The 12,321-nt window shown below is 44.8% G+C and overlaps 1 protein-coding gene across 2 annotated transcripts in view; it reads right to left on the reverse strand.

Moving 5' to 3' along the window:
* LOC143301319 (uncharacterized) overlaps positions 1–12,321 on the reverse strand; it is a 122,945-nt gene that overhangs the window by 23,538 nt on the left and 87,086 nt on the right. For both annotated transcript variants that reach the window (XR_013057766.1, XM_076615526.1), the window contains exon 14: positions 11,663–11,799. Coding sequence is in view for 1 of the 2 variants with exons in the window: in XM_076615526.1 (XP_076471641.1) it covers positions 11,663–11,799 (137 nt within the window). In the remaining variant the exon portion in view is untranslated. The remainder of the gene's footprint in view (positions 1–11,662; positions 11,800–12,321) is intronic.

Genomic DNA, 12,321 nt, shown 5'->3' on the forward strand with positions numbered 1-12,321 from the left:
TGTTGATGATACCCTAAGGTTACTGTGTGAAAAGTTTCAATGAATTCGGTTTCTCTATCACTGAGAAAATACTTGTCAAAAAGCGGACACTATATATCACATATTATACCATACTTAATTTCTCTTACTGAGATAACAGAAATGATTCTTTTTATGATTCAGTCAAATGTGCGGAGAAGACAAGACATAGAAATAAAAGGAAAGAACATTTTTTTAAAATCTTTAAAAAATTATAAAAAAATAAATTCTGCATTACTTGTTTTCATAACTTCATTAATTGCAATTTGATTTTTGATACTTCACAAAGAAGGACTTGGGTGATATTTCTGTTGTTGTTAACAGTTCATCATCCTATGTTAGCTGCACGTGAAAAAGACAGCTTTTTTGTGTAAAAACTGAAAGTGTGGTTGGTTCGATTCTGATAGAAGAGAGAGGGGAAAAGACAGGGGGGAGATATAGGATCAACTAATGATGCACTCACTCACTCTCTCCTCACATCAATAGCAGGGCCACATGGAGTGGTTTTTATAGAGTGTTTACTTTTACAATATAGCACACACACTAAGCAGTTCACCCTACACCTAAAGGAGCACCTATAAGCAGCACCTATAAGCAGCACACAGCCCAACAGGGATTTCCTTGTTCCTTACATCACTGATCAGTCAGTCACCCTGTGTCAGTCAGTTCTTCTGGGAGACAGCTAACAATTTCCTAAAGGGTCTCTCTATGCCACTGATCCTGACACACACCAAACTACAACTAGGAATCTGGGTCCTACAAACCACTCTTGCTACCCCCCGAACAGAAGCATTGTGAGCACGCACTTCATTGATGACTGGCTGCAAACATGGTGGAAACTTTTCACAAGGATTTTGATCCTGACTAAGAGGATTTGTTGCAACACATTCATGCCTACGATAGCCGGGGTTTGTTGCTTGCGCATATAGGTGGAGGGGTCAGCTGAATCTTTCACAACTAACAGGGATGCCCGACACTTTTTCCCAAACACTTCTATCTCACCCTCCAACAGACCAACATATGGTATGTTTAAACCATTGGCCGCCTTGACAGTCAGCCAATTTGTCTGCTGAAGTGATACATTTCCCAATTGCTGATGATACCAGGACTCTGACACAGTGCTAATCTCACTACCTGTATCAACCAGTGCTTTGACTTCCCTCCCCTCTATCATCATCATTGTTTGAGGGCATCGACCAGTTAAATTGCTAAAGTTAGCCTTGTTGCCCGCCTCCACTGCTTGGCTACGCACAGCAGAGGCAGCTAGTTTCCCCCCTGGCCCGGGCGCTTCTGCATCTGCTCATCCCTCTTTCTCTTTTTGCAGTCACGCTGGAAGTGACCCAATTTCTGACAGTAAAAGCACCGGTTATCAGTTGGTGGCGGCATGATTGCCCTGGGGTGGATAGCATCTGTCGGGGTTGTCTGCTTCATCATGGAAGCCATGGCAGCTTGCATGGCCTGGACTGAATCTGCGAGGGCGGCCACTTGTCTGCTCAGCTCTGTCACCTCTGGGGCCGGTGGTGGTACCAGCTGGTGTTGGTAAACTGCTGGTGGGGCATCGTCTGGTTCATCTTCTTCCCGGGTCCATCTGAGGGCTTCCTCTTTTATGCTGTAGAAACTGGTGTTGTCCCGCTCTCGGACTAGGCGTCTCAGCTCTCTCTTGAGGGGAGCAGAGGATAGGCCCTCAATGAATCGGTCACGCAGCATCTCCGCCGAGATGCTGTCTGGTTCCCTTTCGTTGATCCGGGCCTCCATATTCTTGAGACCCTGTGCAAATTCCAAGACAGACTGTCCTGGTAACTGTTGTCGGCCGTGGAAAGCTGACATCAGCCCTGTCAGTGGCCGGCTATCCCCAAACGTTCTCTTCAGGATCTGCAAGACCTTCTGTGTAGTGTCAATCTCATTCCCCTTCATCCCTCTGAAGAGATTCGGGAAGTTTGGAAAGGCCAGAGACGACACGGAGAGCAGATCTGCGGGGATACAGGGCTGTGTGCTGTTCTTAGTAAAACACTTCATAAAAGCCACTCCATGTGGTCCTGTTTTGGTGTGAAGAGAGTGTGAACCTACCCAACCCCCTACCACCTTTCTACATTTGGTTTTGCTACTGGGCCACGATGACAAAAGCGGCTGTTAACATGGATTATAAAAAATTATATTCACGTGCGCTTTCTGCATGTATGAGTAATGTTGACATGACTGCCAAGTAGAGTCCAGGATTGTGACAGCTGTGAGTTGTGTGGTTTCTCTTTCTTCAACATGGGTGATTCTGCCATAGATGACAGCGAGACCAAATTGAAGTCAACACTTGATAAAATTCAGAAAGAACTTACTATCTGGCGGAATGTTCTTATCTATCGATATCTAGCGATCAAAGAAAAGTCAATCAGTATTGAAGTGACAAACATGGATCAAAATGACGACATTCTCACATGTGTACCACAGCTTATTCCCTCACTCCCCCCTCCCCAGCTGTCAAAAACAATCATTCGTGTGATTCACAAATCCTCAAAATGTGTCACAATCACTCTCTTCTTCACTCAACAAACAGATGGCACTCTTTTGTGCCAAGGAAGAGACTGCGTTCAATGGGGAAACCTTGAGTGTGAAAAGATCAAGCATTTTGTTACCAATTTTCTGGACAATAGAAACGAAGAACTATTAGCTAAATCACTTCTCGATACACCTTTGTCTTTCATCAAGAGCTTCTCTGGAACTCCAACTCTTCAGGCTCCTTCCATTGATTTAAGTGATCTGCGTTCCCCCGGCAAGATTTCCGACCACGTTTCTTCTGGTGCACAGGCCTCAACCCCATCGCCTGTCTCCCATCTACTGTTGTCCAGTGAAATCGTGGACGCCGCAGAAAGTTCTGACCAGAAAATGATTCTCCTTCCCCCGACGCCAACAGTAACTATGGAGTCAGAAAATGGGACAACTCAGGAAAACCAGGACACGGACACTGCTCCTGTTTGCAAAAGGACTCGTCACCAGAAGAGAAGAGTTCTGTTTTCTTCTGGCATAAACAGACGCAGCAAAAGACTTTCATCGTCATCACCCTGCAGTACAAAAATGACTTACAGGAGAGTCAGAGAGTCCATCGAATCTGTGACTGCAAAACAGACGGAATTTGAGTCAAATATTGTTTCCCTTATGGAAGACGCAAAAACTTCAGTAAAAAATGAGTTGCGTATGAACATTTCTGAAAAATACAGCTCACTTCTCTTGGAAATTAGAACATTGAAGACCAATATAGAAGAACTCGAAAATGAAAACACAAAACTGGAAAGAGAAAATCATTCGCTCAAAACTCAACTTGGAGCAATACAGTCCCAGTTGAGAAAGTTCAGTACTCCCAGTTCCTCCGACTCAAGCGCATCTGCAGCAGCAGTTTGGACTTCGAGGAACAGGCTCTGAGGATGCGTACCTTCTTTAAGGAACGGCAGTACCCCAGGCAGACAGTTCAGAGAGCCTTGCAGAGGGCACGCATGGTGCCCAGACAAGAAGCCCTCATTCCAGTCGAGAGGGAGGAACAAGAGGACTGACCAGTGGCAGTCATCCCCTACCACCCTCACAACCTTACCATCTGTGACATCATCCGGAGAAACTTCCACCTCATCCAGAATGACCTGTACCTAGGACAGGTTTTTCACAGACCCCCCCTGATAGCGTTCCAGAGAGAAAAAAACCTCCATGACTTGCTTGTGAGGACCAGAATCAGCCACCAAACAGGTAACCCCACTCCCCCTGGATGTAGCCCGTGTGACGAGGCCAAGTGTAAGACCTGTGCCCATATCGATGCCTCCACAACCTTTGTGGGCCCCAAGGCCAGTTCATCCATCGGTCCAATTACACTTGCAAGTCAACGGACATTGAGCATATTTTGACCTGCACTCTGTGCCACAAGCTCTATGTGGGTGAGACCTGCCGATCATTAAATGAGCGTTTCTCAGAGCACCTTCGCTCAATGCGGCTGAACTACAGTGACCCTATAGGTCAACACTTCAACAGCCCATTGCACAACTACACCCAGGCAATGGCGACAGCTGTATGGCAGAACCCGAGCAACAGAGAATACCGCAAACATATGGAGTCCCACGTGATCAGCCGCCTGGGGACCATCCAGCCTGCAGGCATCAACACCAGAGTGATGGACCCCTAGCGGCCCTGGGCCCTCTTCTCTCTCTTTTCCCCTCCCTTTTCACTGCTCCTGTCCCCCTGCAATCCACCTTCAGACACACACACACTCATTCTCTCTCTCCCTCCCCCCTTCCTCTCTCCCCCACTTTTCTCTGCTCCCCCTCCCTCTCCACCACTCTCTCTCCCTCCTTCCCTGTCTCTCCTCCCTGTCTCTCTCCCCCCCCCCCCCCCCCCCCCCCCGTTTTCTTTCTCTCCCTTCACACGCACACACACACTGACCAGCACACATATTCTTACACCTTTTCATCTATAGGCGAACCACAACCCTCTTTTTCCACCTTCCCCCCCCCTCCCCCCCCTGCAGTGTTTAACCATCCCCCCTTCTTTTCCTTTGTAAATATTGCTCACCTTTTTCTCTGTTCTTTTTTGTCCCTTTCTTTTCTGATTACTCCTCACAGTTCTTAGTTTTACCTCTGTCTTGGTTTTGCCCTCTCTTTTCTTCTCCATTCTCTATTTTTCTCCCCATGAACGGCCTAGGGCCCGAAACGTCGGGATACTCTCTTCATAGGACAGGTCACCACCAACAGGTTAGTCTGAACCGTTTTCTCGCCCTTCAGTCTGAAACATACACAACGGCGGTCACGCAAACAACACTCCCACCTTCTCATGAAAAGAGCACCATTTTCCCAGAGAACCCTCCCCCACAGACGGACCAATGTGCTGAGTCGTCCCAAGACACATCAAGCGTGTCTCCCGTCAAACAATCAGCCGACCTGTCGGACCAGTGTGACGTCTCTCACAAACCTTCCAACCACCCCGTCTCACTGGAAACTTCGGAATCTGACATTCAAGATACCGGTCCGAGGATTCCCGTTGCAAATCGCTTCGATGCTCTGTCTGATCTAGAGACTTGTTTAAAGCTACCACAAGAAGTCGACAGTGTATCAAATGCAAAACCAAAATCTAGTGACCAGCGCAGCAAACCTTGCAATCGCGAACAGTCCTCAAAGGTCCCGACTACTAGGATGTCTCCCAAAGAGTCCCTATCCAAGATTTACATTCCTGACAGGGCCACAATGTTGTTAGTCGGTGATTGTGTCATCCGGCACATTGATCCCTCGAGACTGGCCCCACGGGGCGATGACATCAAGGTTTGTGTACCAGGTATGAACATAGTAGATCTGCTTTCTTGGCTTCGTTCTGGACCAGTCCTGACACAAATGAAATGTGTTATCGTTCATGTCGGTGTCAACAGTTGTCAGTCAGGCCCAGTCACAGAAGAGCAGTGGACTGACCTCATCTAGCAGTGCATGTTATCATTTCCACAATCCTCCGTCAACATGAGTACCATTGTTCCGGCCAGAGGCCGTCACCACCTGAACAATTCCATCTTCCCCTCAAACAGGAGCCTCAAAGCAGCCTGTTGTCACCTGAATGTCTTCTGCATTGACCACACCAGTACATTTATGGCCAACTCTGGAGCCCCCCGTCTTGCCCTCTATTCCAACCTGACCCATCCAAGCGACAGGGGTACTGCCAGACTGGCAAACAACATGAGGTCAGTTTGGTACAACAGTGGACGCAGTGTCTTCAGCAAGAACGAAACGAAGAACCCCCAAGTGCCTGTTGGCAGGCTACATAATGTAACGACAGAAGTGGACCTCCCCCAGATTTCCCAGCAGCCTGGTCCCGTCCTCTCCCTGCCGACCGCAGCAGACGTCCCCAGCCTGCTGGCTTCTCCCCTCAGGACTCGTACTCCTCCAACTTCTATCCAACCCTTCTGGATGACAGTGACAGACGGCAAACAAGAACTGTTAACTTTAGGGACCCACCCGAACAAGGATACACTCCTCTCCAGTCCAGTGATCTCTCGGCGTGGAGGCCTCGACATCAGCCTGACACCTATGCTCAGGTTGTGCATGATGAACACGCACCCTGCCCTCCACCCTCTTCTGTGTTTCATTTCCCAACCCTTATTTCAAAGACCCACAATAGTGAAGACATTTCCCCTCCTCAGTACTATAATTCCGGTCTACAAACGACACGCCAAAACGCTGAACCACTTCCACACCACCAGCCTCAGAAAACTTCTCGGCTAAAGTGGCAAGAGAAGATCCCTGACACAGAGGTGCTCACTCGTGCAAACTTGCCCAGCATAAACACCATCTTGATGCAGGCCCAGCTGCGCTGGGCAGGCCATGTAGTTCGCATGCCAGACCACCGGCTCCCCAAGAAACTGCTGTACGGCGAACTCCAACATGGCAAGCGCTCCCATGGAGGCCAAAAGAAGCGCTTCAAAGACACTCTGAAAGCTTCTCTGAAGGCCTTCAACATCAGCCACGACACATGGGAGATGAATGCGATGGACAGACCAAAGTGGCGTTCAGCTGTCCACAAGAATCCTGTGAGGCCAACAGAATCGCTGCAGTAGAGCAACGCAGACAGGCCAGGAAAAGCAGGGCCAGCAAGTCCCCGACAGCCGCCACCATCCCCTGTCCACACTGTGTCAGAACCTTCCGGGCGCGAATTGACCTGCGCACCCACAGAGCCCAACCCACCCACCCACCCCCAGGATGACTAGATGGTCCTCGTCGATCCCGACGGACGAACCACACTATAATTCCTCAAACCATCATAAAGATCGTAGAATCCACCCTCAAAACTCTCACTCAAGGTCTCATGACATTTCAAATGAATCGTCCAACCTCTATCCTCTTCGGACAATGGAGAACTAGACGCCATTCAAACAACCCCCCTTTAACCCCCCTCCTGTTAGAGATTACATTCATCCCTATGCCCTGGATCTCCTCCACATGGCTTCCCAGCTTATGGCACAACAGTATCCCGGTCTAAAATCATTTTGGAATGAAAAGAATATTGACTCCGAAATGGTAATTACACCTGTTAGTGTCCACGAAGTATTAATTGCTTTAAAACGATTAAAGCATACATCTACAATCTTTGCATAACCAAAAACACTTTCCCGGTTAGTTTTAAGCAAGCAAAAATAATACCCTTGTACAAATCAGGAAACCCCGATGAACCTTCTAATTACCGCCCTATTTCTATTCTGTCAGTGCTTTCAAAACCATTAGAGCAACATATCTATAAATGTCTTCTATCTCATCTAAACAAATACAGTTCGTTAACTGGGAGAGAAAACTGGATGTTGTAATAGATTGGAAAACTGCTTTAGAGTTAATTAAGAAGACGAAAGAAATCAAACTAAAATGGTTCCAAATCCGAATTTGCTTTAGAATTCTAATCACAAATAGTATTCTTAGAAGAATGGGATTAACAGAAAGTGAAAAATGCAACTTTTGCAATATTGAAAAAGATACAATACATCATTATCTGTGGGAATGCAACTATATACAGTCTTACTGTTTAGAACTGGAAACATTATTGAAAGATAAGTGCCAAGTGTGTGAGAGATTATCATTTAATACTGAACTTGTTTTGTTTGGAACTGACGACAAAACGAAAACAGACGAAGTACTCAACCTGATTATATTATGGGCTAAATTTTTTATATACAAAAGCAGAATCGATAAAATCAGACCAACAATATCAGCATTCGTGAAGGAAGTACAGTACAACTACCGCACTGAAAAATATGTGTCCAGAATGGAAATGCGCTATAACAAATTTGAACAGAAGTGGTTCCCGTACATGGGAATAATAAGCGATTTAAATGATTAGTCTAGTATGGTACATCGGAATATATAAGAATGGTTAAAGAAACTAGTTTTTTGCTGCCAGTATCATTGCTGTCTTATTTCTACTTTATTGTATTTTATTTTTGTATACAACACTGCCAGCCACACGTACAGACATACCGGCGACAGGCGAATTTCTGCAACACCATATGCTAAATCTCAATTGCCATTTATGTATCAGTGTTGAATTGAAATATCAAATGCTTTGGTGCCATTATGCCAACATTCAAGTGTTTGTGTGTAGCCCATTTCGTTTGCCAATGTCTGTGTGTGTTAATGTGCGCGCGAGAGTGTGCGAGAGCGAGCGTTTTGTGCATATGTGTGTGTTGGGGGTGGGGGGGAGGGGTGTGTGCGTGTTTGTGTCTGGCTGTTTGCTACTCTGTGTATGTAAGAGAGAAAGAGAATAACATAATGATCGGACAGATGGCTAGCTTAGAATATACACAATATTATGTAACAGGTTTTGATGTTTTGATAACAATAACAATTGATAATACTGTTGTTGTTGTTTTTTCTTCATGATTATGTTTGTACATTCTAAGAACCTGTACTAAACTGGATTATTCTCGGTGTTCCCTCGATGTCTCAGAAGGAGATTATGTTGCTAGTTTTGTGGTATACTGACCGAGGGATTATGCGTTAAAGAGTATGTGTGTGTGTGTGTGGGGGGGGGGGGGGGCGGGGGGGGGGGCTCACTGTGTGTGTGTGTTTGTTGGGATTGGGAGATGCAAAAACAAAAAACAAAAAAAACCTTGCAGTTGGATGAATGATATAACTTCAGTGAAGCGAGGTCAGTGTTTATGTGTTTTTCCTTGAAGCAGATTCTACGGTGTAATCTTCATTGTTTTTGTTGGAATCAAACAATGTATTTTGTTATATTGTTTAGCCATATGTGAAATGTGATTACATGTTTCTTGACAAATATAACCTTCTCTGCAAGGGAAAAAATACAGTCTCTTACATCCTAATCAAGCCGGATTCAGAGCCAAACATTCTTGTCATACGGCATTGGTGAAACTTACTGAGAGATGGCTTTCTAACATGAACAGGAAAAAATTCACTGGAGTTCTCTGTGTCGATTTTGCTAAAGCATTCGACGTTATTGATCATGAGCTTCTCCTTAAGAAACTTGCAGTATATAACCTATCTTCCGATGCTCTGAAGCTTGTTTCATCATTTCTGTTTAATAGACAACAAGGGGTATACCTAAATAACAATATGTCTACTTTTTTACCAACCGAATTCGGGGTACCACAAGGATCTGTACTTGGTCCTCTATTTTTCTCATTGTACATCAACGACATACCTTTATTCACAAAATCATCATGCGAACTGTTTGCCGATGACACTACGATCGATACTTGTCACACAGATCCACTTGTAGTATGCAGCAATTTGCAGGAAAATATCAACATTAGTATTCAATGGTCACAGTTGAATCATTTGTCCCTTCATCCGAAAAAAACTAATTTAATGATGGCTTGTACCAGACAAAAACGTCAAAATTTAACCACCAATTTACCTCCCATCTATATCAACAATGAAAAAATTGAAGTGTCAAATCATAAGCTACTGGGAGTAACCATTGACAATAACTTATCCTGGTCAGCACACATTCAAACCCTTACAAAAAATATAGCTTCTAAAACTTACCAACTTAAAAAGATTAAGAACTTTTTAAACACACATGCTCGAAAGATCTTCTTTTATTCTTACATTCAATCATCCATTCATTATGCTTCTACTCTTTGGGATCTGGCTAGTTACAATATGATTAAATCTTTAGTCAGTGTCTATAAACGCGCCATCAAGCTTGTCTTAACAAGTCCACTTCACTAACAGATGCTGACTACAAATCTCTCAACATTCTCCAGTTTAAGTCCAAACTGCTGTTCAATAAAGGAATTTTTATGCATAAAATGTTTCACGGAAATGCTCCAATATCTATTAGAAATATGTTCACTTTCAACGAGTTTAGGCATTCTCACAAAATCGATCTTCCCCTACCAGCAATTACATTATATAAATCAAGTCTCTTGTACTCAGGAAATTGGTTATGGAACAGACTTCCTCCATATTTAAAACATGAAGCAAACTTTAAAAGATTCAAAACACTATACCACGAATTTCTGATAAATAACTCAAATCTTACATTTTTTCCTGACATGTACTGATTCAACCCGTGTCAAATACCAAGTTTTCCTATTCTCCGTGTGCTTCTCTGTATTATTTTCAACATAAATCTCTTTTTTTTTCTTCTTCTTTTTTTAAATTATTATTTTTAAGCGTATATGCACCGTATATGTAAAATGAACAAATATAAGAACAATCCCGCCTCTCTCTCTCTCTCTCTCTCTCTCTCTCTCGTCGCTCTTCCTGCCTGTCTATTTGTATGTCTGTCTGTATATCTTTGTCTCTTTCCATCTAGCTGTGTAACTATCTTCTTTTCTTATTCTCGTATTTCCGTGATTTTTCTCTTGCTTTTTCACTTTTCCCTCTTTTTTTCTTTTTTCGTTTTGCTGTTGTTTATGTATTTGTTTTCGAGGGTTGGATGAAAAAAGCATGTATGCTTAATCTATTATCCTCAGAAAATAAAAATTATTCATTCATTCATTCTGTCTGTCTGTCTCTTTCCTCCCCCATCCCCCTCCACTGTCTGTCTGTCTGTCTTTCTGTCTGTCTGTCTCCTCCCCCACCCCCTCCACTGTCTGTCTGTCCTTCTGTCTGTCTGTCTGTCTCTTTCCTCCCCCATCCCCATCCACCCTCTGTCTGTCTGTCTGTCTCTTTCCTACCCCATCCCCATCCACCCTCTGTCTGTCTGTCTGTCTGTCTCTACACTATGTCAATATTGCCACCCACAAACATCAGCAAGAAATCACCAAGCACATGACAGAACAAAGTTGTCCCCACACCTGACATCAATCACATGACACAGAACAAAGTTGTCCCCACACCTGACATCAAACACATGACAGAACAAAGCTGTCCCCACACCTGACATCAAACACATGACAGAACAAAACTGTCCCCACACCTGACATCAAACACATGATACAGAACAAAACTGTCCCCACACCTGACATCAAACACATGACACAGAACAAAGCTGTCCCCACACCTGACATCAATCACATGACACAGAACAAAGTTGTCCCCATACCTGACACTAAACACATGACAGAAGAAAAAAAACTGTCCCCACACCTGACATCAAACACATGACACAGAACAAAGTTGTCCCCACACCTGACATCAATCCCATGACACAGAACAAAGTTGTCCCCATACCTGACATCAAACACATGACAGAACAAAGCTGTCCCCACACCTGACACCAAACACATGACAGAACAAAACTGTCCCCACACCTGACATCAAACACATGACACAGAACAAAACTGTCCCCACACCTGACATCAATCACATGACAGAACAAAACTGTCCCCACACCTGACATCAAACACATGACAGAACAAAACTTTCCCCACACCTGACACTAAACACATGACACAGAACAAAGCTGTCCCCACACCTGACACTAAACACACGACACAGAACACACTGACATCAAACACATGACAGAACAAAGCTATCCCCACACCTGACACTAAACACACGACACAGAACACACTGACATCAACACATGACAGAACAAAGCTATCCCCACACCTGAAATCAAACACATGTCAGAACAAAGCTGTCCCCATACCTGACATCAAACACATGACACAGAACAAAGTTGTTCCCATACCCGACACCAAACACAACACAAAACAAAGCTGTCCCCATACCTGACACCATTTTGCAAACATTCCGTTTCATAGCTCGCTGCTGAGTCAGGTGACCCTTAATGGTGTCGTCATTGGCCAATCCACAGGACGGCGTATTTACCGCCCTTTCCACACAGCTCAGAGACATGTCCATGTAACTGCAAACACAAAAAGATGGACGCTTTCAACTGGCACTGGCCAGATTGCTCACCCATCTGGTGGACAGCGCTTTCATGAGTGGAGTGATGGCCTAGAGGTAAGGCGTCCACCTGGGAAGCGAGAGAATCTGAGCGTGCTAGTTCGAATCACGGCTCAGTCGCCAATATTTTCTCCACCTCCACCAGACCTTGAGTGGTGGTCTGGACGCTAGTCATTCGGATGAGACGATAAACCGAGGTCCCGTGTCCAGCATGCACTTAGCGCACGTTAAAGACCCCACGGCAACAAAAGGGTTGTCCCTGGCAAAATTGAGTAGAAAAATCCACTTCGATAGGAAAAACAAATAAAACTGCACGCGGGAAAAAATACAAATTAAAGTTTACCACGGACACACAGACACACAGACACACACACACACACACAGACAACCGAACACCGGGTTAAAACATAGACTCACTTTGTTTACACAAGTGAGTCAAAAAATGGGTGGCACTCTCAGTTTAGCGACGCGCTCTCCCTGG

The sequence above is a fragment of the Babylonia areolata genome, chromosome 27 (assembly GCF_041734735.1).
Source record: "Babylonia areolata isolate BAREFJ2019XMU chromosome 27, ASM4173473v1, whole genome shotgun sequence".
Classification (NCBI taxonomy): Eukaryota; Metazoa; Mollusca; class Gastropoda; order Neogastropoda; family Buccinidae; genus Babylonia; species Babylonia areolata.